The 26,334-nt window shown below is 59.6% G+C and overlaps 3 protein-coding genes across 7 annotated transcripts in view; 1 reads left to right on the top strand and 2 right to left on the bottom strand.

The window, feature by feature from the left end:
* Positions 1-3,842: 3,842 nt before the first annotated feature.
* Positions 3,843-11,777, bottom strand: Rnpepl1 (arginyl aminopeptidase like 1). Of its 3 annotated transcripts, none has more exons than XM_090355177.1 (11): positions 11,201-11,777; positions 8,777-8,917; positions 8,225-8,400; positions 7,700-7,816; positions 7,346-7,581; positions 6,894-7,007; positions 6,443-6,555; positions 6,158-6,266; positions 5,282-5,479; positions 5,068-5,210; positions 3,843-4,758 (listed from the first exon to the last, which is right to left on the bottom strand). In XM_090355177.1, the coding sequence occupies exons 1-11, from the start codon at positions 11,696-11,698 to the stop codon at positions 4,477-4,479; spliced, it is 2,127 nt and encodes a 708-aa protein (XP_090211303.1). In that variant the 5' UTR covers positions 11,699-11,777; the 3' UTR covers positions 3,843-4,476. The 3 variants fall into 3 exon arrangements, with proteins under 3 accessions (XP_090211303.1, XP_090211301.1, XP_090211302.1); XM_090355175.1 differs by having other exon boundaries at positions 5,282-5,512; positions 11,201-11,775; XM_090355176.1 differs by having other exon boundaries at positions 5,282-5,512; positions 8,225-8,376; positions 11,201-11,774.
* A 2,969-nt stretch (positions 11,778-14,746) lies between these two features.
* Positions 14,747-16,242, bottom strand: Dusp28 (dual specificity phosphatase 28). Its single transcript, XM_090355174.1, has 2 exons — positions 15,794-16,242; positions 14,747-15,669 (listed from the first exon to the last, which is right to left on the bottom strand). The coding sequence occupies exons 1-2, from the start codon at positions 16,196-16,198 to the stop codon at positions 15,466-15,468; spliced, it is 609 nt and encodes a 202-aa protein (XP_090211300.1). The 5' UTR covers positions 16,199-16,242; the 3' UTR covers positions 14,747-15,465.
* Positions 16,243-19,417: 3,175 nt separating this feature from the next.
* Ankmy1 (ankyrin repeat and MYND domain containing 1) overlaps positions 19,418-26,334 on the top strand; it is a 44,142-nt gene continuing 37,225 nt past the window's right edge. For all 3 annotated transcript variants that reach the window (XM_090355171.1, XM_090355172.1, XM_090355173.1), the window contains exons 1-3: positions 19,418-19,620; positions 22,354-22,552; positions 26,108-26,251. In XM_090355171.1, the coding sequence (XP_090211297.1) occupies positions 19,430-19,620; positions 22,354-22,552; positions 26,108-26,251 (534 nt within the window). In that variant the 5' untranslated portion in view covers positions 19,418-19,429. The remainder of the gene's footprint in view (positions 19,621-22,353; positions 22,553-26,107; positions 26,252-26,334) is intronic.

Here is a 26,334-nt window from a genome sequence, read left to right as displayed (position 1 = left end):
CTGGCTCAGGTTCTAGGCAGAGCGGCGAGCGTCGTGCAGTATTCTTCTGCAGTCAGGGCGTCTTGGGGCTGCCACTCACTGGTAGTGACCAGGAAGGGCCTGGCCCCGGCCTCACCCGGCACCCCGTGCACCCCAGAGGCCCTGCAGGGGTGGCCCTTTGCTGTGCCACTCACGCATGCTAGCCACCTCCATGTCCACTGCTGGGCCTGTGCCCAGAACTACCAGGATCTGTCTGAAGGGGGCTGGGACACCACAGGTGCTGGTCAAGTGGTAGCCTACGCCTGTGGTGTGGTAGAACAGCACTGCTTGTGTGTTAGGAGAGGATGTCAGGACAGCTTCTCAGTTGACCTGTGCCAACGCTGCCCCTACCATTGTTCTGATCCTGCAGTGCGTAGATGCTTCCTCAACCAATAGAGAACATTCCATCCGCCTCTGGACAACACTGGTAAGCCTGCACAGGCCAGAGCCATTGGTCCTGCCTGGGTGGTAAAAGGGACTAGAAGCAGCTTGGATAGTGGGATAGAAAGGATCGTGGAGACAGGTGGGTCTTGACAGCAGTCCCAACTGTGGGCTCTGGGACTCCGGCATTGGAAGCCTCTGCCCAAGTCAGGTTGTAGTAGCACAAATCTATATCCCAGGACACAGAAAGATGGTAAGTTCAAGGCCAGCCTGAGTTACATAGTGAGTTTGATAGCACCTTGGGCCACATAGTATAGCAAGAAAGCTCAGAGCTCTCCCTTGGGGGAGGGAGGAGGGGCAGGAACATCATCCTGGGTCACAGTTCTTGAGGCTGAAGCATGCGCCACAGCAGCTCCACCTACCCTTAGAGGACTGAAACAACCACTTCTTCCCTAACCACGAGGAATGAGCTGCCCGAGGGAATCTGCCCCACCTGCCTGCTTCCATCTTGCTGCTCCAGGGCCTGCCTGCACAGCTGGCCTTTCCAAGGGAATGCTCCCTAGCCCTCCACTCCCCCATTTGCTTGGCCATGATAACTGTACCTCTTGTGCTGGTGTTTGGTCTCATGGAGTTCCAGAGATTGAAAACCTATTCTCTGGCGCTAAAGACCACGAGACTCTTATCTCCAGTTAACCACCAGAAACCCGGAAGTGGACCTGTGGATCCTGAGGTGAAGAGCTCAGGGACAGTGCCTAGGCCCAGACTTCAAGTCCCACAGCCAAACAAAAAGAGGAAATGCATTCCCTGCTTTCAGTTGCAAGCCCAGGCTTAGGGAGAGGAGAGCAGAGGTCCTCCAGTGAAGGGACAGGCAGCAACAGCTGAAGAGGAAATGGGCAGTGGGCTAGGGACAGTCTCAGCCAGCTGAAGAGGGATGGGCACTGGGCCGAGGAGAGTCTGTCAGCCAGCTGAAGAGGGATGGGCACTGGGCAGAGGGCAGTCTATCAGACAGCTGAAGAGGGACTGAGCAGTGGGCTGAGGGCACACTGTCAGCTGTAGAGAGGATGGCAGTAGGTTGAGGAGAGTGTCAGACAGCAGAGGACGGGATGGGCACTGGGCTAAGGGCAGTCTGTCAGACAGCTGAGGAGGGGATGGGCACTGCGTCAGAGAGCTGAAGAGGAGATGGGTACTAGGCTGAAAGTCTCAGCTGAAGAGCGATGGGCATAGGGCTGAGGGAAGTGTCAGCCAGCTGAAGAGGGGCTGGGCACTGGGCTGAGGAGAGTTTGTCAGTCAGCTGAAGAGGCGATGGGCTGTGGGTTGAGGGCAGTCTTGTCAGGCATCTGGGTTCCTGTGGGAGCCTACCTCTTGTTTGTTTCCACTGGATTTGACTCTGGCTTCTGGCAGGTGAAATCACCTGGAGTTTATAATCTGATCTCTAACATCAGAAGTTTAGGAAGGGCCATAGCCCCAGTTGTGGGCAAGGAGGCATGTTAGTCTGGGGGCTTTGGGGGAGGTGTTCCGTACCCCTTCTTGCTTCCATGCACTTGGCTTGCAGCCATGTGGAGACAAGCCAGAGGCCAAAGACATACCTGCTGTAACCCAGAACAGAAAGAACCTGGGTCTCAGTACCAGGCCCAGAGCCATCCCTCCTGGCATCTGTAGTCAGATGGTAATTCTCCTCTGAACAGGCTTAGATTCTGCGTTATCCACTACCGCCTAACAAGTTCCTCAGAAACTGTGGCTTAGGGCAACCCCTCACAGCTTCTGTCAGTACCGTTGGAACTGCTCATTTGGGTTCCAGCTCAAAGTCTGTGAGAAGGTTAAAGCAAAGATGTGAATCCAGCACCGAATACCTGGCAAGGCTGGCAGGGCTGCAGACCCTGCTCCCTCCACACGAGGCTTCATCTGTGAACCCGTGGTGTGCCAGTGACCTCCTAACCACACAGCTGGCTTCCATCAGAGTTACCACGTGCAGCCGCCCACCCTCCAGGTCGAGGCAGAACAGAAGCCAGAGGGAGGAATACACTGCATTGGCTCCTAGGCCAGTGTTGGGCTTGCCTGTGGGATGGCTTCCACGAAACCTCCCCGATGCAGAATCAGGCCAGCACACAGGTCCGGCTCACTAGGGGGTGGTACTGGTGGTGCTGGGTGAGGTAGCCTGTAGCCAGTAGCCAACACGGGAGCTTGCTGTTACATGCTGGCAAAACAACTGGTAAAATCCAGACGGGTGAGTGACACTGTGGCTCAAGGTGTAGGGCGGTAGCCTTGAGCTGAAGAGCTCAGGGACAATGCCCAGGCCCAGAGTTAAAGCCCCATGACCGACAAAAATACCCTAAATCTATACACACATGAAGCAGTCTATAACAGTGTAAGTCCTCCAAAAGAAGCTGGGCAATTGAAAGCCATGGTCACAAGCTTCCCATGACACTGCAGGAAGAAGGGCTTTGCAAGCGGGGAAGCAGGCACAGAGGCCAGGATGCAGGTCTGGAAGGGCCCTGCGGGAGTCAAGGGCTGTCCCTGTTATTTCTGCTGAGTTTCCATAGACGGAAGCAGGGACTGGAAGGAATGATGCGGTGCAACAGCAGCACGGGAGATGCAGGGAGAGGGTGGGGTAGGGTGACTTGGTAATGAAGAATCTAGATTCATCTGGACTACTGAGACTTGGCTGCTGCTGAGGGCTTCTGGGTAGACCCATCTCTAAGTGCAGCCACAAAGCAAACCGCTGTCCTGACGCTGGTCCTCCAGGACCACAGACAGCATGGCTGGGATAGCCTGGCCTTGAAGACGCTGCCATCCCCTTCCTTCTGCAGGGTCCCCTGCTGGGTGTAAGGGCTTCCCTCTCTAGGGCAGAGGCAGACTTTGCCATGGCTGTCACAGGAAGTGCAGCTCAGCCCTGGGGGCCTTTCCAGCCATGACCAGGGGTCTCTTGAACCAGGGGGTAGGCTGGTGCCACAAGGCATTTGGTAACCACGGGTTGGATGGGGAGCAGTACCCTCAGGGCCACTGTTCTACTTTCCAGTTCTCCCTACTTGCAGCCAACGGGCGTGGGGTGGCGCTGTGACTAGGCCAGGCCAGGGGGCCACAGCGCATTTCCTGGGAGGAGGCAGCCGAGCGAGCTAGTGAGCAAGTGCTGTGTGGTGGCCATGAGAAGCAGTGCCACCAGCCACTGTGACCGGTGACGGCGGGGACACCCTGCAGTCTCCAGTCCCAGCCTGCCCCCTCCTCCTCTTCCTCCTCCTCCTCCCCTGTTGCCCAGGTGGAGTTCGGACTAGTCAGGGTGTGACTCGCATCTTCTCTGGAAACCACCAACCATGCTGCCCTCTAGTCCCCGCCCTGGAGTGGGGACTGCTCGTGGGCAGGAGCTGCCTCCGTGCCAGACTCTGCTCTCCACAGCCCCAGCCGCCCTCACAAGACAGACGAGGGGATGGATGGGAAGGGAGGCCAGGTCTGCAGAGTGGAGGTTTAATGGGACAGCCAGCAGGTGTGCTGCAGTGGTCCCAGGCTGAACCCCCTGGCCTGGTGCCTCTCTAGCCCCCGTCAGCCTCAGGACAGGCGGTCCTGTCCCACAGCTCCCAGCTCTGGACTCCGTGTCTGGCTGACTGGCTGAAGCTCTCCCCAGGGACACCCATCTGCTCCTCCTTCCCTACAGTGAAGGAATGTCAGTGTTCTCGTCCTCTGCCAGCCCAGAGGCAGGCACAGGGCTCTGCAAGGAAGCACTCTCCAGGCACAGGGTGGCCCAGGTCTCTGGCAGACGTAAGGCACAGTGTGGCGGTTGCCATGGCTGCTGGGGTCTCTGCCCAGGCAGTGTTCAGCAGGTGCTGGCATCCAGACGGAGGTGGGAGGTGTGGGTATTGGTTGTCCTGGACCTTGAAGTACAGCAGAGCTGGGACCCGTTGGACCCAGTTCTGTGGGTCTTCTCTGGACACCAGGTCCCTTTCTCTATGCCCCAGCCTGGGAGAGCCCACAAAAGGGGGCTCATGGGCCCGGGCAGAGCTCCTGGCCAAAGCTGAGGCACAGTCACGGCGTCCCGGACCCCTGAAGGCACAATCATGGTGTCTGGAAGACGAGCAGCCATCAGAGCTAGGCAGACACGTTGACGTCCCTGAGAGAGAGTGTGCTGCTGGGAGCCTCGTCCCCGAGCAGCATGGCTGGTGAGTCAGGGCCTACGTTGGCCCCGGCACCGCCCAGCTCCGTGCTGGGCTCCACGCTGGGGCCCAGGCCCTGGGACAGGATCTGCTGGATAGTTCTGCGCAAGTTGGGGTGCAAGCGGCCCTGCGTCTGGCAGAAGACCTCCAGCGCGAAGGACTTGAGGGCCCCGGTGCAGAGGTCCTCGTACAGCGGGATGGTGTACATGCGAGACATCTGTGGAAGGCCCGGGTGGTCACAGGGCACCTCCCGCCCCCACCCCAAACAGCTCCCTCCCCTGCTGCCCTACAGCAAGCCACCATCTCTGGAGGTCCTGGGCGCCGGGAGCCTGAGCAGATGCCCGACCGGATGACCCCCGTGCCATCCTGAACGCCAGCTCCAGCTCTTTCCCCCAGGCCCCTGGCCTGGTAGTCAGGTAGCTCTGAGTCAGATACGCCCTCTCCCCAGCAGTGGGGCCCCATCCCATCTCAGACATCCCTGTCTCCCACCTCCCTCTTCAGTGCTCCTGGCGGCCCTGGGTCACACCTGGCTCTCCAGGAAGCGCCGGACCCTGTGGAGGTCGGGGTAGTAGTCGTTTCGGACCACAATCTGCAGCCAGCGGATGCGGATCTCGGCATTCATCGAGTCCAGCAGGGAAGAGTAGCACTTGGACAGGCTCATCACCACCTCTGCAGGGCGGCAGGCGGTCAGGTGTGGGTGGACGCCCCATCCCCACCCGCACCCCAGCCAGGGAACCCACCCTGGGGCAGGGGGCACCCGTCCAGCAGCCGGTCCAGGAAAAGCGCTGTCTGGAAGGTCCTCCACTTGGAGATGTCGGCGGCACTGGCCGAGGCCGCTGCCTGGTCCAGAGGTTCTGCGGTCCACAGCTGGAAGAGGGCCTCCACAGGCCGGGTCAGGCTGGACCCCTGGGACAGGTCTGGCTCGGCCAGCGGTGGCCCTGTGGCGTTGAGCCAGCGTTCAAACTCCAGCCCTAGGGGGAGAAGCTGTCCTGGGGCCCCTGTCCAGGCTGGGGAAGGGAGGACCACCTAACCCACCTGCCTGCAAGGCCCATGCCCTGAGAATGGCTAGTGCTTCCCCTCGAGGCCAACCTCAAGCTTGACCAGTGCATGGCACAGCCCGCACAACACTTCTGTTCTAAAGAAGAGGCGGCCCAGATGCTCCCCCACCCCAGATCCTCCAGACCTCCCAGTATTGCCTCACTGCTGCTTCTTGGATTCTGGGCTCCTCTCATCCTTTATTTGGCCCCCAAAGTCTAAGACCCCTCATGCCCACAAATAGGACCAGACCAAATCCCTCTCCACCTGGCTGCTTCTGCCCAGAGGCTCCGAATATCATCTCCACAGCCTTCTGGCCAGCCAGCCGGGCCTGCTCGGCCCGTGCTGTGTCTAGGAGCGATCCCCCAGGGGCACACCGCCCATCCCCTCAGGATGGGAGCACACCGCCTCTGCTGTCCTAGTGTCCCAGCCTGGGGCCCACAGAGCCCAGGGAGGGAGAGGCTGGAGGGAGAGCAGGCAGGCAGACAGAGGAGTCCTCTAGTCAGAGCTGGCATCTTGGCAGCAGAGCCTACACCCCACCCCTGGGATCCAGGGCCTGCAGCAGGGCAAGCCAGTCTTACCTGCCCGGCAATCCACACTCTGCTCCTTCAGCTCTGGAAAGAAGCTCAAGAAGGAGTCCAGCAGGTCCTGGGCTACCACGCTGGTGAACTTGTATTTCTCTACGTAGGCCTGTGTGAGGAGGCGCGGGGCCTCAGGGCACCGTGCAGGAGCTCATGTGCTCCTGGGGGCCGAGGCAGTGGCCCCATCAAGGGTGCGGGCCACGGCCGGCCTGGGGATGGGAAAGGAAGGAGGTTCCGGCCCAGCAGGCAGATCCCACGGGCACTGGGGCCTGTCCCCCTGCTCACCCGCAGGAAGTCATCGAAGCGCTGGGGGTCCCCGCAGAGCTGGGACAGGTAGTACACGAAGCAGTAACCCTTTTCATACGTGAACAGGTTCATCAGGTGGCTGGGATTCACGCCTGTGGGGAACATCTCGTTGGGTGGCCACTCGCCCCTGCGTCCCCAAGGGAGGTCCTGCAGGTGGCAGCGCTGGGTCCCTGTGCGGGGAGGAGGGGGGGCGGAGGAGGGGTACCTGACTCTAGCCTGACCTGCAGCGCTGGGTCCCTGTGCAGGGAGGAGGAGGGATGGGGGAGGGGGGCTGGAGGGGGGGGTGGGGGAGGGGGGAGGAGGGGGGGTGGAGGAGGGGTACCTGGCTCTAGCCTGACCTGCAGCGCTGGGTCCCTGTGCGGGGAGGAGGGGGGATGGGGGAGGGGGGCTGGAGGGGGGAGGGGGGAAGAGGGGGGTGGAGGAGGGGTACCTGGCTCTAGCTTGACCTGCAGCTTGCTGACTGGGCTGTCTTCCCCCAGAAGCCGCATCTGCCTGTGCAAGGCATCCAGGCGGAAGGCCGTCTCCAGGCAGGTGAAGGCAGCCCCTGGGGAGGGCGAGGAGGAGACGTGGGGCTGTCAGACGTGGCCAGAGGCCCTATAGCACTGCTGTCCCTGGCTCTTTGTTGCTCTGAGCCTCATGGGCTTGACCAATGGATGGCCAGACCCAGGCGCCATGACTCTCCCCACGACCATGGGCACACAGCCCATCCTCAGACCCAGGCGCCGTGACCCTCCCCACGACCACGACCACATGGCCTGTCCTCAGACCCAGGTGCCGAGACCCTCCCCACGGCCACGACCACGGGCACACGGCCTGTCCTCAGACCCAGGCGCCGTGACCCTCCCCACGACCCTCCTGTGACCCGCCTGTCCTTGAGCATACCGTAAGTCTCTGTGGTGATGCGGCGCTGGGCATAGGTGGCCAGTCCCTCACTCAGCCACATCTCTTCCCACGTGGCATTGGTGACAGCATTGCCAAACCAGCTGTGAGCCACCTCATGGATGACGTCTATGACCAGGAACTCGTCGCTCTCCAGGATGGAGGAAATGATGAAGGTGAGGCAGGGGTTCTCCATAGCCACGATGGGGAAGGAGGGGGGCAGGAAGACGATGTCGTACCTGTGCCACGGGTACAGGGGTGAGGCCAGGAGAGCCAAGCAGCCGCCTGGGTGCCCGCCATCTCCTGGGTTCTGATTCCTCCCCAGACGGGGGGGCTGGTGTGTAACAGAGGACGTACCTGCCCCACATGTAAGGCCCATAGAGCCTCTCGGCTGCACTCAGCCACTGCTCCACGGCACCAGACAACTTGCTGGTGGCTGTGGGCAGGAGGCATGGCTCGGCCCACACACGGCTCCTGTCACGGGCAGAGGGGACGGGTGAGGCTGACCAGCCTGGACCACGACCACCCCCGCGCCCTCCCTCCCCAGCAGGCCCCCTGCTGCTCTGCTTCCCTGGATGAGGGCCTTGGCTCTTCCCACAGCAGAGGTGGTCCTGAATTCTGAGCAGTCTGACACAGCCCTGGGTCTATGGGCTGAAGGCGCCCACCAGGGCGTGAGGTGCCCCTGGCTGCATGTGGATCAGGAGTGAGGGCGGCGGGCAGGGCCAGGCTGTGGGTGTGTCCACGGGCAGGGGCAGAGTTGGTCCTCATGGCTGTGGCTGTGACAGGAACCCCTCCCCCCATGGAGGGCTCGGGCGGGGCAGCACGGTGACGCCTCCCTGGAAGCTCAGTCTATGGGGCCCTCCCTGGCTCTGGAGGCTCTACCTGGGCCCGATGTCTGCTGGCTTGAGGTCTCCAGCCACGAGGGCCACGAGGTAGGCGGGCACGGGGTGCTCCATGTGGAAGTGGTAGACCCCCTCCTCCTCCACGTACGAGCTCCGAGTCGCACTCATCAGCACCTGCACCCCCGGTGGGGCCTGCAACAGAGGCAGCTGAGGCCCCTGGGCCGCAGGGCAGCGCCCCATTCCCCCCCCCCGCCCCGAGTCCAGCTCAGTCCAGGATGTGAGGATGTGAGGGCAACCCCACCACCCCTCCTCTCACCCCCTGAGTTGGTGAGAAAATCACCCATACTGGTAACCTCAGACTTTAGGTCCACACATCTCACCCAGCTAGCACTGCCATGCTCCGTGACCTGCATCCCGGTCCCCAGGCATCCTCCAGCTTCAGTGACCAGAGCTGTCCCTGTCCTCACCTAGAGCCCGCCCCCATCAGAACCCTGCAGGATGGGTCTTCTTCACCGAGCCCAGGCGGACTGGCCATGTGACAGGCACCCTTCTGTCCCCATGAGGGCCGGAAGGAGGCAGAGATGGCTCTGACCTTGACGACGGCAGAGTAGGTGCACTTTACGGCGGGCGTGTCAAAGCATGGGAAGAAGGAGCGGTTGCACACAGAGTGGCCCTGGGTGAAGACGAAGGGCTTAGCGTTGCCATAGGTCAGCTCTGGGTCCAGCCACCAGATCTGTGGGCAGGGTGGAGCATCAATGGTCAGTCCCACACCAGCCTGGGGCCTCTGGGCAGCAGCAGGGAAGGGGCTGGGGGCTGGGACACCTGTCACTGCTGAGCCCATGGCAAGTCCACAGCCACTCCCCTTCCCCAGGCAAAGGGACAGCAAGGGCCGCTGACCAGAGCCCACATTGCTGTGGGTCAGGCCTTGCTTGGGCAGGAGGGCCTATGTTCGGAGTCAGCCCAGGAAACTGCCCAGCACCACTGGCCAGCATTAGCTGACCTGAGGGGAATCAGGCCCAGAACAACCAGGAACCGAATTCCCACAGCCAAGCCGCCTGTGTGGTCTTTGCCAGGATCAGGGCAATGGGAGAAATCAGAGCTCTCTGACCATCACTGTGGGTGGTGAGTCAAACCAAGCCCAGGGCCAACAGGAGGCTAGCATGGGGCAGTCAGTGAGTGGAGGAAGCTCAGAGGACAAGCATGGCACTTAGAAAGCCCCAGTGGCCAGTGCCTGGATGTCACAGCTGCAACGGCAAGGCTGTACTTACGGCAGCTGCTGTGCCACCTGACTGTCCACCCCCAGGGCAGAGCCAGCCTCCTGCTCGGACCACCCCAGCCCCAGAGGCCGAGGGGCTGCAGTGTGTTGCTAGGGTCCTGCGTCTGCTCCCAGCCTGCCCGCTGCCAGGCCGTGACTGCGGACGCACATGGAACTGCTCTCCATCCACTCTGGTGACAATGCTCACGGTTTTCCCGGGACCACAGATGGGATACACTGATGGACGGTCCAGGCTGCTGCCCCCATGGGGGCGGGGAGCCCAGTATGCAGGGTGGTCACCTCACAGACCTCAGAATGGGGTGTGGGGAGGGTCTGCCTGCTCCACAGACCCGGCCCACAGACACAGCCCCCTCTATCAGTCCTGGCTGGCCTCCTCTAAGCCCCTTTCAGCCAGCATGGTGATGACCCCCACCATGGCAAGCCTGTCCACTGTCCTGCTTTCCTGCCAGGGTTCAAGTCTTCCAGATATGCAGAGACCTGCTTGGGGAAGCTGTTTTAGCATTCAGCCTCATGGGGCTACCCCAGAGCTCGGGGCTCTCCTGCCTAGAATCCAGGGGACCTGCATGGATACTTGACTCCACAGCAGCTCTCGCTCTGCATGGTACTGCAGGGCAGAAGAGATGGCGTTCTTGGGATGGTAGAGATGCAGAGCTCGGCCACAAGGGCACGAGAGGGGCCTACAACGCTCCCAACTGGCTTCCGGGAGTGTGGGGCCTGCCAGCTGGACCCCTAGAAAACCTAGACATCCCGGGACCTCCAGCTGGCCCAGAGACAGGCTTGAGGATGCAAGCCCTGAGCTCCACAGCACTCCTGACAGTAGCACTTGAGGCCCGAGGCCAGTGGGCATCCTCACGTATGGGCCCGTCCACTCTGCGGCCATTCCGTTTGTGGGGACTGTGCTGCCTGGAACACGCAGGAGCAGAAACCCAAACATGAGGCACCTGTCTACAGCAGGCAGGCTGGAGCCGGGTTCCACCACCGTGCTGGCCAGGCGAGGCCAGGGAGGCGCGTGTCCGACAGTTCTCACTTCATGTGCTGGGGGGGACCCAGACCACCACTGCTGGAGCGGGCTGAGCCTGGCGGCTTCAAGTTCTGGGCCACCGGAGGTGGCGGGCTCTCGAGAGGCTCCTGGGAATGTGCACCTGACACCACCTTACTCCTTTGTGGCTCCCAGCCTGTCCAGGTGAGTGCCCTGGGCAGTGGCAGATGGCCCGCCCCAGGGCTGGCGGAGCTGTGTGTCCTCTGGAAGGCCACTTAGGGGAATGAGCCCCACCTGAACTAGGCGCCACAGGGCTGGGCCTGGCCCTGTCCACCTGTCTTTCCTGGCAGGGCCTCTGCCACGGCACTGCAGAGCCTGGTGTCCGTCAGAGCTGGGGTACACCCCCTTCAGCACCCCAAGTCCAGCCGAGGGAGCCCAAGGCCCAGCTTTGCAGCCAACACAGGCTGGCCCTACCTCCGGCGAAGCCACCTGCCCCTACTCACCTCTCAGGGGATGCCTCTGCGGGCCTGGGTCACACGGGGCTTCTACCCACCCACGGCTTAAAGCCAGGCTCCTCTCGGCACGTGGCTTGCGGGCGCCCTCCCTCCCCGCTGCCCCTGTCGTGCAGGAATGGGGGCAGCGCACCGCCGGGGCTGGACGGCGCCTCCTCAGGGTGACACGCTGGCCCCTGGCCCCAATCAGCGGGGCCCGGGGGACGCCGGAGGCGCCACAGAGCGGGGCCCCCCCGCCCCGGGACTCACAGCGGGGGCGTCGGTGGAGGTGTAGCGCAGGACGACCTGGAAGGGCTGGTGCGCCTGCAGCTCGGGCGGCAGCGTGACGGTGAGCGAGGAGCCGTAGTCCGTGAACGGGTCCAGCCTGAAGGCCAGCGGGCAGCCGGCGGGCTCGGCGAGGGCGGGCAGCGGGGGCGGCGGGGGCCCGGGCCCGGGGGCGGGGAAGGCGAAGGCGGGCGCGCGGGCGCGGGCGCGGCGGAAGGCGGCCGAGTGCAGGCGCAGGGCCGGGTGCGCGTCGAGCACGAGCGCGCGGGGCGCGGGCCGCAGCGCGCACAGCTCCAGCACCAGGCAGCCGGCCAGCTCGCGCGCCTCGGGCCGCAGCTCCAGGCCCAGCTGCAGGTGGCGGAGGCGGAAGAGCTGCGCGCTGGAGGCCGAGGCCACGTCCAGGGCGGGCGGCGGCTCGGGCGGCGGGCGGGCGGGCGCGGCCTCGGCGCCGGGCGCCTTGCGGCAGCAGCACTGCGCCGCCATGGCCGCCGCTGCTAGGTGAAATCCATGGGCGGCGGCCGCACCGGGCCGCGGGCGGCGGGCGAGGCGCGCTGGGCGGCGGCGGCGGCGGCGGCGGGGCGCGGGCACAACAGGAAGTCGCGCCGGGAGCCGCCCGGCCCGGCCCCGCGCCGTGCGCCGCCCCGCTCCGGCTCCGCTCGGCCGCCGCCGGGGGCGCTGTGCGCGGGCCGCAGCCTCCGGTCCCGTGGGGAGCCAGGGCGAGGCGGGCCGGGGAGGCCGGGGCTCTGCGTGGGGAGCCAGGGCGTGGCGGGCCGGGGAGGCCGGGGCGCTGCGTGGGGAGCCAGGGGGAGGCGGGCCGGGGAGGCCGGGGCGCTGCGTGGGGAGCCAGGGCGAGGCGGGCCGGGGAGGCCGGGGCGCTGCGTGGGGAGCCAGGGCGAGGCGGGCCAGGGAGGCCGGGGCTCTGCGTGGGGAGCCAGGGGGAGGCGGGCCGGGGAGGCCGGGGCGCTGCGTGAGGAGCCAGGGCGAGGCGGGCCGGGGAGGCCCGGAGCGGGGAGGCTGCGTGGGGCGCCCGGGCGTGGCGGGCCGCGGCTCCTCTCAGCTCGTGGCAGGATCGCCATCCCCTCCCGGGCGCTGTGGACCAAGTCCTGGAGCCGAGGGAGCCGGGCCCAGGCGACACGGGCGCAGCGGGGCCTCCGGAGACCCCGGGAATCAAGTCTGCGTCGTCGGACGAGGATGACGTCTCAAGCCTTTCAGGCAGTGGGGTGCGTGGAGAGGTCCCGGGCCCGCGGCTGTCCCCGCAGACTGCGTCCCCACTCCGGGGAGCGGGGCTGCGCGGAGGCTCACCACGCCGGGGCAGGCCGTGGAACGAGGTGTCTGTCCTGGGGTCTGTGACCACATCTGATCCTCCTGTTCCGAAAAGGGGGCGGCCTCTGCCCGGCTCTGGCTTGAACTGAGTTCGTGCCACACACACACACACACACACACACACACACACACACACTGATAATTTTAGGACACACCGTGAGACTACGGGTCACAAAACAAGACGACACCCAACCCTGATGTGGGCATGCGTGGGTGTACCTGGTCAGTGCGCATTATGAGTACCCACCCTGTACAAGCAGGTGGGCTACTTTAGATCTGGAACCTGGTCACCGTCATCTTGTAACATTGTCTCATCATTGGAGCTTAAGGGGCTCTTGGTTGCAGGTTGCTCACTGAATTTTGGTCACGGATGTCCTGTCATTGCTTTAAAGAGTGGATTCTGCCAGAAGATCCTTTCAAGAAAGGCGTTCACCCTTGAAATGAGTATTTCCTTCCCAAACATGGTTTCTGCCCAGACGGGTCATTTTCTCCAAGTTTTCATTTCTTTTTGACTGTTGTTCTCGCCAATACTAGGGCTTCAGCTCAGGACCTGGGCACTGTCCTTCAGCTTTCTCAAGGCTAGTGCTCTACCAATTGAGCCACAGCACCACTTCCAGCCTTTTCTTTTTTCTTTTTGCCAGTCCTGGAGCTTGAACTCAGGGCCTGAGCACTGTCCTTGGGCTTTTTCCTCAAGGCTAGTGCTCTGCCACTTGAGCTACAGCACCACTTCTGGTTTTTCTATGTATGTGGCACTGAGGAATAGAACCCCGGTCTTTGTGCATGCTAGGCAAGCACTCTGCCACTTGGCCAAACTCCTGGCTCCACTTCTAGCCTTTTCTGTGTACCTAGGAATCAAACCCAGGGCTTTGTGCATGCTCAGCAAGCATTCTATCACTAGGCCACAATCCGGGCCCGTTTCCCCCCTCCCCCTTCCCTACTCCAGAATGTGCCTTGTTTTAAAAGAGGATCCCTTAGTCTAGTTCTGGGAACATACCTGGGCAAGGTAGAAAGATACTAATACCGCACCTCCCTCCCTTTCCCCCACTAAACACTGCAGCTTATGAGAGCGTATACTTAAAGCAAATGGTGCTTATGTGCTTCGAATTAAAAGCTATTAACACAGTACTTGTCTCTCAGTTCCTGGCTCATTTCCCATGCTTTATTTTCCATGACCTGTGTTGCTTCAAGAGGACCGTGCACACCAGGGCTGCTTGAGACCCAGGTCTTTCCCACTGGAATCTTCACGTCATCCCGGAGGTGGTGGGGCAAGGCTGGCCTGTCACCTTCACTCGTTTTCTAATGTACAGGTACGGCATCCCCAGTCCTGTGAGCTGTCATGACAGGGGTTGTTGTGGGATCATGCCTCACCCCCTAGAAGGTCAGCACAGAGATAAGTGGGGTTCCAGGAAGGAAGCCGTGTTCAGAGGAGGACCCTGTTGTCTCCTCCAGGGGGAGCCACAGGTGTGAGCTGGTGAGGTAAATGTGTTAACAGACCTGGCCTAGACGTGTGGTCCTTGTTCTCTTACCTAGGGACAGGTCAACAGTCAGAAGCTGTCCCCTCCTTGAGGAGAGGGATTTGGAAAGCCCATCAAAGTCATGGGGAGCAGGAATCAGCCATACATGTAGTAAAAATCTGGGCCCAGTTCTCTTCTCCTTGGTAAGCCACTGCAGCTTTGATGGCTGAGTGAGAACAACAGTGGCTCTCTGGGGAGGTAGACTCAGCAATGTCATACTGGCAATGTCCTGTTTTGAGGCCCTGGCTTTGGTGCAGGGAGGGATAACACTGACAGGGTTGTGGTGCTTCCCTCCAGCGTGTGGTGGCTACTCAGAACCAGTGACCAGTGCACAGGTTGTTCCAGCACAGCCAGGACCTAGGTCCAGGAATGCAAAGGGGTAGGGTGGGGGGAGGGTGCAAAGAGCTACCAGTGTCTCATTTCATGTCCCTTTTAAGTTTGGGCTCTGTTGGTAAGAGGCCTTATTCCCCAGGTAGGAAGATTTCAGCTGGGGACATAAGTGTGCCCTGCTGGACTGAAGGCTGACACCATAGCCGTCTGGACTCCTAGGCAAATCAGGGCTTCTCTGCTGGGCAGTTATGGATTTGGCCTCTAGGATGCTATGGCTCTGGACTGCTCATCTAGGCCACAGGAAGTGAAGGACTGGTGTACAGGCTGTAGCTGAGTGTAGCTGAGATAGGGAGGAGTCAGAAAGGAACACACACTATGGCATTTTATTGATTTGTACATATTTGTATATATTAACCAGCGGATATATAATATGTAACTCATTTGTTTTCCTTTTTCCTCATTATTTGAGGAATGTCTTTAGTGATTAATTTTCCAGGTGTGGAGACCACAGGGTGAGCTGAGCTAGGGAGGAGTCAGCACAAGGAGACAGGTAGAGTAAGGTGCAAGCCTGAACATGGAGGATACCAGGCTGTTCTGAGCAGGGGCAGGTGCCATGGTGGCTGTAGGCGGCCTGCAACCCCAGGCAGCTCAGCAGCAGCTAACACCAGGGGCTGGTGACTCCCCACCCTCCACTTTTTTTTCTTTTTCTTTTTCTGCCAGTCCTGGGTTTGAGCTCAGGGGCTGAGCGCTGTCCTTGGGCCTTTTCAAGGCTAGAGCTCCACCACGTGGGCCACAGCACCACTTCCGGCCTTTTCCGTGTGTATGGGACAGGACTTGAACCCGGGTCTTCGTGCCTGCTAGGCAAGCACCCCAGGCCCAACTCCCGGCCCCACGCTCCATCTTGTCGCGTGAATGTCTGCCCAGGACGGCTCTGGTGGTTTCAACTGGCCGAGGCTTAGCAGGCAAAGCTGACACAGCAGTCCGGCAATCCCGGTGCCCTCGGGGGAGATCCGCGCAGGCCCCAGCGTTCAGCACTCCGGGCAGAGGGGGGCAGCAGGGGAGGGACGCCGAGGCCCCCACCCGTCAGCGCGGACGGTCGCCGCTCCCCGAGGCCGCAGCGCCGGACGCGGGAGGCGGCGGCGGCCGAGAAGGGTCGGCGGTCCCCCGGGCCGGAGCCCCCAGGCGCCCCGGGAGGCGGGCCTGGGCCTGGAGGGTCTGCTCGTACTTCTGCAGCTGAGACCAGAAACCGGGGTTGGGGTCGGCCACCGGCCGGGCGTCCTTCACCACCTGCAGACCAGAGGGCCACGGACGAGGCCCGGACTCAGGAGGCCGGCCAGGCGCCGCCCCGGAAGTCCCGCCCCGACGCCGCGCGCGCGCGCGCCCCCGGAAGTCCCGCCCCGGAAGCCCCTACCTGGAAGGCGCGCTCCAGGCTGAGGCCGCGGGCCCGCATGAGGTAGGCGGTGCAGAGCGCCGCCGAGCGGCTGCGGCCGTTCTTGCAGTACACGAGGCAGGCGCCGCCGGCGCGAACCGCGGCCTCCATGGCGGCGCAGGTGGGCTCCAGGTGCGTCAGCAGGTCCTCGGCCGGGTCGTCGAGCACGGGCACGCGCAGCTCCGCCACGCCGGGCGCGCTGGGCCCGGGCTGCTGGCGGGAGACGTTGACGCACAGCGTGACGCCCGCGCGCGCCAGCAGCGCCGAGGCGGCCGCGCTGCGCGCGTTCCCGAGGAAGAGCGCGGGCGCCACGCGCGCGAACGGCGGCGGCGGCGGCGTGACCGCCTCTGGGGCCCCGCGGGGCGCGGCCGCCGACCCCGGGCCCATAGCGGACGCCCGGACGCACGGCGGGTGCCGCGGGGCCTAGGACGGCCCGGGTGGGTGGGCGGGGCCTAGGGAGGCCGGGGTGGGCGGGGCCGGAGTCTCGCCTCTGGATTGGCTGGGGTCGGCCCTGTGTCGGGGCCAAGTCCACTCTTGGACGGGGTGGAGGCCTGGGCAGCGGGGTGACCCCTCGAGGCTAATTGTAAAAATAAAACCGCCATTCATGAAATAAAACTACCCTTGACCTAAACACGTGTCACAGCCTGCTTGGATCAGTACTGTGACAATTCTTTGTGTGTTAGGAAAGTGGAGGAGGAAGGAAACACGCCAGACTCCATCTTCCACAGGCGAGGACTGTTGAATGAGGGGGACCAGCAGCGAGGGACCCCTGTGGGCTTGGAGACTGTGTGCCCCAGCTTGATTTTACAGGATCTGAGCAAGGAGGCAGGGGTTAATGCAAAGGCCACTAGGTTAAGGAGGGGAGCGCTTCTCTGTTGGGCCCACAATAGAATGTTTCCAGCCAGACTTAGATTATTGCCCTGCTGGAGTCAGGCAGTCTGTACTTAAAGCCTGCCTGGTATCTGTATGCACCTGGGAAAACGAGGAGGGGGGATCAGTCCTTCAGTTAGAATCATTTTGTGCCTCTTGAATCAGGTTTTCCAACGTTCAGTATTTTTCAGATAGATTAGCTGATGTCAAGTTCTAGACAGTCGCATGTTTGGTTTTATTGTAATACTGAAGATTTTTAAAATTTCCACCCTTAATAAATACATCTGATTTCTATCATGTTATCCTCTATCACCCACACTCCACCTCCCAGCCTCATCTAAGCAAGGTTGAGGCAGAATGCACGTTCCTGGCCAGCCTGGGCCATAGAGTCTTACAGACTCAGAGCAGTCTGCATCTTTCCTGGAAATACACAGGTCTGTCTGGCATGGCCTTCCAGGCCTCCTGCTGTGCATACCAGACAGTGTGAGAACAGTCCACATTTGAGTGGCATTGGCATCATCTTAGAACTAGCTAGGAATGCAAGTTCCAAACTGGGCTAAGAAGGGATGTGTATTCCCACAATACCAGTTACTTAGGAGGCTGAGGTAGGAGCTAGATCCCATGGCTCAAGCTGGGTACCAGAGACCCTGAATTCAATCTCCAGTATTGGGGGGGAAATACCCAGAAATCTGCATTTTACTAAGGCCCCTATTATTCGAGATGTGCCAAAAACTGCATCCATTTAGCCAATTTGGAATATTATAGCAGGAAAACTAAAAAAATTACCCACCATAAGCATTGGGCTTTGAAAGTGTATGTCACATAATGATCATGCATAATCATGCACTTTACTCTGATGACAATATATTTTTTTTTTTTTTGCCAGTCCTGGGCCTTGAGCTCAGGACATGAGCACTGTCCTTGGACTTTCTCAAGGCTAGAGCTCTACCACTTGAACCACAACACCATTTCTGTCTTTTTTGCTATTATGTGGTACCAAGGAATCGAACCCGGATCTTTGTGCATGCTAGGCAAGCACTCTACCACTAAGCCAAACTCCTGGCCCTGATGAACAATTTTTGCTGGATTTGGTAGGCCTCATGGCACATGTCACATGTCTTTCTTTCTTTCTTTTTTTTTTTTTGCCCGTCCTTGGGCTTGAACTCAGAGTCTGAACTTTGTCTTGGAGCCTCTCTTTGCTCAAGGTCAGTCAGTGTTCTACCACTTGAGCCACAGCACCACTTCAGCTTTTTCTGTGTATGTGGTACTGAAGAATTGAACCCAGATAGGCAGCATTCTACCACTAAGCCACATTCCCAGTCCTTTTTTTTTCTTTTGCCAGTCATGGGCCTTGAACTCAGGGCCTATGCACTGTCCTTGGGCTTGCTCAAGGCTGGAGCTCTACCTCTTGAGCCTTTTCTGTGTATGTGGTATGGGGGAATCAAACCTGGGTCTTCATGCATGCTAGGCAAGCACTCTACCACTAGGCAAACTCCCATCCCCCCCCTCTTTTTTTACTGTGCAACTTAAAATCACTCAAGAAATACTTTATAGAAAGAATCCTTTTGGAATTTTACTTTTCCCACCATTGTTTCCTAATATTTTGCATGTAATTTGATTGCAATTCTAAATCACTTTTGATTTTCCTAAAGCTTTTAGCTAAGTTTTAATAGAAAGGTCACTTTTTCCCTTGTGCATGTCAGTAATACTAAATTTCGTAGCAATAATAGGGCCTGACACATATCATTAATATTTTTTTCTAATCTCACCATATGACCAACTTGTCAGACTTGCCAGATCGTTTTCTTGCCTTTTGAGGGGCCTGGCGCTGTCCCCGAGCTCTCAGCCCAAGGCTCCCACCCCCCGTGAGCCACAGTCCACATCCCATTTCCTCGAGGTTCCTGGGAGAGTGGAGATCCTCAGAGCTCGGCCTCCTGAGTAGCTGGGACGGCCGACGCGGCCGCCAGCGTCAGTTTACTCACGCAGTTTTCAGGTTTGGGTTGTTCAGCCTCCAGCGGTGCTGCCGTCTGGGCGTCCCGAGGGGGCCGGGGCGTAGAACCAGGGCTGTCACGGGTCTGATCCGGGGGTCCGAGGCAGGAGCGGGCGCGGCAGGTCCCCGAGCGGTGTGGGGCCGGCGCTGGGCCCTGGGCCCGACGCGGCGGGGGCCCTCGCGGCGGGCACCCGGCGCGCCCCCCCGGCTCGGACTCGCCGGTCTCGGTGGATCTGCCACGAGGCCGGTGGGCGCGGCCCTCCCCTCCCGGGTTTGGCGGCCTCAGCAGCCCGAGCCCTCCTCCGCGGCGGGGGAGCGCGGCGGCCGGTGCGGAAGGCCTCACGGGGGCGGGGCGCGCGGGGCGGGGCCGCCGTGAGCACGCGCGGGGATTGGCCGAGCGCGGAAGGAGGGGGCGGCGCTGGAAGCAGCGAGCGCGGGGATTGGTGGAGGTTAACAGTGGGGCGGAGACCTAGCGGTCTCCAGGCAACCGACGCCCTTCTCAGGCTGCGGCTGGGCGGCGGGGTGGGTCTGGGTGCGCTGCCCAGTCGGGGAGGTGGGGACCCCGTCCCCCGCGGTCCCGCAGGCCCGGCGGGGGCTGCCGTGGGCCCTCCCACTCCTCCCTGGAGCGATGGGGCGGGCGGGCCGGCCAGGGGACCCGGCCCCGGGCGGTGGGCGGGCCGCGGGCGTCCAGGCCCGGGCAGTCCTGAGGGAGGGCGGGGGCCCCGCTCTGCTTCCCTCCAGGGTGGAAGAGGAGAGACATGGAGGGTGGTCCTTCCTCCGTCAGCCTAGACCACGAAGCCCCGGAGGCCTTCAGCCCCGGGCCCGCGCTGGAGGGGCTGGGCGGGCGGCCCGCGGCGGCGGCGGCGGCGGCCGAGGAGGCGGAGGAGGCGGAGGAGGCGGAGGCGGAGGACCCGCAGGCCCTGGACGGCCACGAGCTCTTCACCCGGAGGTGCGGCCCCGTGGGCCCCCGGCCCGGAGCCCGAGTCCGGTTAAGGGCGGGACGTCCACACATGTCACGATCACACAGGATGACAAGCGCTTGCCTAGCAAGGGCAGCGTCCCGCGTTCCGCCCCAGAACCACAAGAAAGGCCAAAAAAGCCGTTTAAACACGGACCGAACTGTCCCAGCATTTGGAAGGGGGCCTCGGGCAGGTGGGGACCGGGGTGCGATGGCGTTAGTCATAGGGGAGCCGGGTCGGCGCACTGTTTGCGCTTTCCCTCCGCCCGGAGGGTGGAGACGAATGCCAGTGGCTCAAGGCCCCAGCCGACTGTGACAGTCTCCACTTCACCAGCGGAAACTGATATTCCGTGGGGACACAGCCCGTGTAGCGGGCAGAGCCAGTTGGTTGGGCTTTATCCACCGTGCAAACTGGCCATTTCCAGTGTGTGTGTGGGGTCTTATAGCTGACTTGTATAGTAATATCTTTAGCCAGTTCTAGGGCTTGAAATCAGGGCCTGGGTGCCGTCTCTGAGCTTCTTTTGCTCAAGGCTAGCACTCTACCACTTGAGCCACAGCACCACTTCTGTTTTTTTTTTCTGTTGATGTGGTACTGAGGTATTGAACCTAGGGCTTCATGCATGCTAGGTAGACACTTTACCACTAAGCCACATTCCCGGCCCTATTGTAATATTCTTGAGTGACCTAAGAATTATTTCCTTTTTTTTTTTTTTGCCAGTCCTGGCTTGAGCTCAGGGCCTGAGCACTGTCCTTGGGCTTTCTCAAGGCTAGAGCTCTATCACTCCAGCCACAGCACCACTTCTGGCTTTTTCTATGTATGTGGTACAGAGGAATCAAACTCAGGTCTTCATGCATGCTAGGCTAGCACTCTACCACTAGATGAAACTCCTGGCCCCTTATTTCCATTTGTGTGTGTGTGTGTGTGTGTGTGATGAGGCTTGTGAACTCAGCCTGGGTGTTGTCCCTGAGCTCTTCAGCTCAAGGCTACCACCCTACCCTTGAGCCAAGCCTCACTTCCCAGTTTTCTATAGGTTAATTGGAGATAAGAGTCTCAGCTCCTTTTGTGCCCTGGCTAGCTTTGAACCTTGTTCCTTAAATCTCAGCCTCCTGAGTAGCAAGGATGACAGGCATGAGCCACCGTGCCTGGCCCTTATTTCCATTTTTAAAACAAACATTTTTCTGGTCACAGTATAGGTTTTCTTCTCTTAATCCCTTTTTTAAAATCACACAAGTAAAACCTGTCCCATGTAGAAAAATGAGCTAGAAATGCTATAACAAATCGCCACAGGCTGCGAGGCTTAAATAGAAAACGTATTATCTCAGACCTGGGTACCAAAAGTCCACGGTCAAGGTGCCAGCAATCAGGCTGCTGCTTTCTCCTCATCTATCAGGTCACATCTGTCTATGCTGTTCTCTGTGTCCACATTTACCCCTTTAATGGAGGCAGAAAAGGTTCTGGTCCTGTTGTATAGGCCCTAGCGTAAGGAACTCACTTTACTAGGTCACCGCGGTAAAATCTGTTTCTCAGGGGTCACATTCTGAGCTTCAGAGGCTCAAGACTCGGACAGTCAATCTAACAAAAACAATTTAGCAGAAGGAAAAAAGCAAAGGCAATCCGTGCCCCCAGCCTTTATCATGATTGAATTTGGGTGTCTGCTCTCCTGATTCTCCACACCTACAACAGTATGCCCAGCATGGAGTGTGTACCCCAGCAGCCAGAGCCTTCCTTCATTGTGCATAGCCTCTGTGGCCAGGCCAGTCACCCAGAGCCAGCTGATGGAGGTGATCGGGAGTCAGAGATCCCAAGCCTTGCTGCCAGCCAGACCCTGCAGTGTCTAGAGCAAAGAAGCCAGTACACAGCGTTCCCCAGAGAGTTAAATGGGAGGAAGAGAGGGCTTCGGAGGTGGGGACGACGGGGTCCAGGTCTGAGGTATGACTGTAGGTGTGATCTTTAGGTCCCACAAGCAGGACAGAAGCAAGCGCTCCTGCTGCACACCTCTTCCTGTTGCGGCACACTGTGAGACCCATGTCTGCCGGTCACCTTGCTATCTCTCTAGATGCTCTCGTCTCCTTCCTACGTCCATACGTGTGTGCTGAGTATTCTCTTCCTTCCAGCTTGCTGCTGGTGCTGCTGACTTGGACAAGCTGCCCAGCAACAGCTGGAGGGGACTGTGGTTGTGGGCCACCAAGTCCCAGGTGGTGGAGCCAACAGCTGGAGGCGCCAGCAGCTAGAGCCATACCAGCTGGAGGAGCTGACTGGTATTTCTTTAGAAACCAGCACATCCGCCCTTGGAGCCATCTGCTCCTTACCTGCACTTTTTTACATAGGTATCCCTGGGAAATTACTGCATCCTTTGTGCCTCAGTTCCCCTCTCTGTACACATGCGTCAGAGTTGTGAGGGTGGACTGAAATGGTACAGTCGCTTTTGTGTGTATTGGTCTCGGGGTTGAACTTGGGGCCTGAGTACTATCCCTGAATTTTTTTCTCAAGGCCAGTGCTTTACCACTTGAGCCCCAGCTTCATTGGCAGATTTCTCGTGGTGAAGTGGCGATAAGAGTCTCATGGACGTTCCTGCCCAGGCTGACACTGAACAGCAATCTGTATGTCTATGTTTCGATCTCAGCTCTGGAGCAGTAGCATCGTAGCCATGAGCCCCTGGGCTCGGCCTGCAGTCAGTAGTAAGACATTTCGGCCTTCATTGATGACTTTTCCTCCATTTTCAGTCTTCTTCGGGATAGGCCAGTGGCCCCAGGGGAGGAAGAGGAAGAGTCTGAGGGCTCCGTGCAGCATGGGGACCTGAAGAGGAGCTATATTGAGCTCATCCAAGGCATGCAGCAGTGGCAAGACGGCTGTGTCTACCGAGGGGAGTTTGGGCTCGACATGAAGCTTGGATATGGAGAGTTCTCTTGGCCCACAGGCGAGGTAGGCAACTTCTGCTATTGCCCTGCATCCTCCCCAGAGCTGGGGACCAGCCCGCTCCTAACAGCCGCAAGATGCAAACCTTCACATCACCACAGGCTGCTGGGCCGCCTGCCTTTTCTATTTGCCAGTGCCAGAATGGAGTCCCTGCAGTCTAACCTGGTTACCCAAGGATCCACAGAGGGAGGGGTGAAGTGTAGGACGCTGGGACTCAAGAAGATGGGTTTTATTCTGGGCATGTATTTAAAAAACAGCGTATTACAAGGACTAAGAGTGTGGCCTAGTGGTAGAGGGCTTGCCTAGCATGCACCAAGCCCTGAGCTCAGTTCCTTGGTACCATATGCACAGAAAAATTTGGAAGTGGTGCTATGGTAGAGCGCTAGCCTTGAGAAAGCTCAAGGACATGCTCACACCCTGAGTTCAAGCCCCAGGACTGGCAAAAAAAATAGCAAATTACAACAGCAACCTGTACATTGCTGGTGAATCAGCCAAACGACAAAGAAGAAATAAGATGCATCCTAGATCCCACCAGACCATGCCCAGCCCCTCAGTGGAGATTTACTGCAGGCGGGGCCTACGTCTGGATCCCACAGCCAAGCTCTCTGTGTCTCCTGTGACCTTGGCTATGCATAGTAGCTAAGTGCATAGTAAAGCTGGACCTATGTTGTGTCCAGGGCCATCAATTGTGGGTGCCTGGTATGGGCCCCCCGTCATGTGCATCCTCTGCCTGGGTGAATGGCTCTGCCCTGGCATTACTTGGGCTTTTGTTGTTGTCGTTGTTATTGTTGTTCTGGGCCTGTGCTGTCTCTGAACTCCTCAAGAGTGCTCAAGGCTAGCACTCTACTTCTAGCGTTTTCTGTGATTAATAGGAGATAGGAATCTCACAGGCTTTCCTGCCTAGGCTGGCTTTGAACTGTAATCCTCAGATCTCAGCTTCCTGAGTAGGAAGGATTACAGGTGTGACCCACTGGTGCCAGGCTGCATAAACTTTTAAGTATTTCAGTGCAGCCTGCTTGCCCGCCTGCCCTCTCTCCGCCTCCTCCTCTCTTGTGCTGTCCTGGGGATTGAACTTAGGGCCTGACACTGTCCCTGAGCTTCTTTTGCTCAAAGCTAGCATTCTACCTCTTGAGCTATAGGACCAGCTCCAGCTTTTTCTGTGTATGTGGAACTGATGGCTTCATGTATGCTAGGCAAGCACTCCACCACTAAGCCACGCTCCCAGCCCTTGGTGTAGCCTTCTTTGGGAGACAATCCCAGGATTCACAGCTTGGAGCTTGTTCAGGCAAACACTGGTTGTGTATGACCTTGGGGACTCTCTCCCTCCATTTCATGTGTGATTCTGACTCTGGAAATGTGCTTTCTCTGACTTGGTTGCATAAGGCTGGGGGTTCCTGGCCAGTCTGCCCTGTGCTGTTTTCCCAATTCAAGAACATTCGATGGAACCAAAATCCTAGGGAGCGGGGCCCAGTAGCTCAGCCTGTCATCCCAGCTACTCAGGAGGCTGAGGTCTGAGGATCAAGGTTCAAAGTTAGCCCCAGCATTAAAGACCCTGAGATTCTTATCTCCAATTAACCACTAGAAAACCAGAAATGGTGCTGTGGTTCAAGGGGTAGGGCGGTAGTCTTGAGCTGAAGAGCTCAGGGACGGCGTCCAGGCCCAGAATCCAAGCCCCACAAAAAGGTCCCATGGAATTGTGAGTCAGCCTAGCTCCAGGTAGGTGGCCATGCTCAGCCAGGCACTGTGGCCTGGGGGTCTGTGGTGGGCTCTCTGACCAGAAGAGGCATTTCAGAACAAAGGTGTTGGATGGAGGGCCGTGCATGGGAGAGGTGCCCACATCCAGAGAAGACAGAGAAAAGAGCCTTTGCCCAGAGGAGGGGAGGGGTGCTCGTGGGGAAAAGAGTAGGTGTCTTAGGGCAGAGCCTGGGGCTGGCAAAATGCCGGCACAGAAGAAGGGACAGGACTCCTCCAAGACCATGGAAAGGCTTGGCTGTGGGCAGAATGCCACAGCCCAGTGCCTGTGTGTACCTGAATGGGGCTTGAGCCCAGGGAGACCCCTGGCCAGGACCCTGGTCAGTGCTTGCCACTGAGGCAGCACCAACTGTGCTCATTCCTTCATTTGGCATCTATCTGAATCCTAGGCTGGCCCGTCTTGTTCATGGTTCGAAGCCCTCCTGACTCTAGGCCTCTCCAGGGCAGGCACTGGGGAGGGACTGCTGGGATCTTCAGACGGATCCTTGTACAGCTGTGCCCAAGAGCCAAAGCAGGCCAGAGGCTGAGATCCAGCCCTCATCAGTCATAGCCCTGAGACACAGAAAGCAGCCACATCAGTCCTTGAACCAGGAGCACGAGAGGCCCCAACCTAGGGGTTAGGTGAGGGTGAGGATCACGTGTTGGGGTGAGGGATGGAGAGAAGATGCAGTACTGTGAGGGACTGCGACATAGGATATCCTACGGATAGGAGTCTCTTGTGTCTCAGCAGCCTCTGACGAGTATGGAAATGTCCGAGAAACGGTGGCAGAAGGACAAGCCTATCCTGGTCACCTCCCCACAGGCCAAATGACCTCACACAGGCTAAACTGTCACCAACATAACCTAAAGCTATCACGCAGTCCTTTCTGTCAGCTTATTTTTGAAATGGGGTCTCACTGTTTGCCTCCCATTTACACCTCCTGCTGGGTGACAGGTGTGTCACAGGCCCGGCTTTTCCATTGAGATGAGATCATGAGAGTCTAAAACGTTCACCCCTAGGCTGGCCCTGGTCCTGACGTATGTGGTTACAGGGGTGGGCCATGGGCTCCGAGGCTTCAGTCCTGGGACTGAAAGTCTGGACTTGCTCCAGAGCTGCTAGTGACCCGGCCGCCACCCCCAAACCCCCAAGGCCCAGACTGACCTCTACTAGTCAGTGGTCGGTGCCTGCACACACCCGGAAGACAGACAATCCCCATAGAGGGCAGCTGTGGCTGAGGCATGGGTGATGTGACTACGCTCAAATGCAGGCTGGAGCTGGGTAGAAGCTCTCTCAGCTCCCTCTCGCAGGGCCTGGGGACCAGAGGCCATCCCTGCAGAGGAGAGGAAATGTGCCACGAGCTCTGGTCCAGTGAGGGTGCTGGCTTGACTTCTCTTGAAAGGGGGGAGTCATAGTCAGTTCTTGGCCAGTTAAAGGGGTGAGAGGCTCCTTTTCCCCTATGGCCTCAGGAGAGGGCAACTCTGACCCTTGTCTGAATGTTTGCGGGGCTTGCGGAGGAGTTCCCAACCAGCCCCAGGTCCCCCTCCGGGCAGCCACCCCACCCAGTCAAACTTTTGAAACCTGCCATATGGGCCTGGGTTCTGTCCAAACCTAGCTCGGGGACCGGGTGTTGCTGGTACTCCTGGACAGGGTGGAGGACAGGAGGGTTCTGCTTGCCAGGAGCCTCCAGCCCACTCTCCTTAGCCACCCACTGGCCGTGAGGCCTGGCAGCCCTGAGAGCCCCTTCACTGCCAGCCAGGTGGCTGCCAGGTCCTGGGGTGCTCGAGGGCAGCGGCTTTCACCCAGACACCAGGTCTGCTGATCTCCTCCAGACTTACCGAGGGCAGTTTTACCGAGACCACTGTCATGGCGTGGGCACTTACATGTGGCCTGATGGCTCCAGTTTCACCGGCACGTTTTACCTCAGCCAACGAGAAGGCTACGGCACCATGTACATGAAGACGCGGCTCTTCCAGGTGAGGGACCGAGTCCGCCAGGGAGCAGGGCGGGGCCTCCGTGCGTCCCTCTCACTTGGCCATTTCCATCCACGGCTGGAGGC

The sequence above is a fragment of the Megascapheus bottae genome, chromosome 21 (assembly GCF_031878675.1).
Source record: "Megascapheus bottae isolate mThoBot1 chromosome 21, mThoBot2.hap1, whole genome shotgun sequence".
Classification (NCBI taxonomy): Eukaryota; Metazoa; Chordata; class Mammalia; order Rodentia; family Geomyidae; genus Megascapheus; species Megascapheus bottae.
This window is presented reverse-complemented; position numbering and strand designations above follow the sequence as displayed.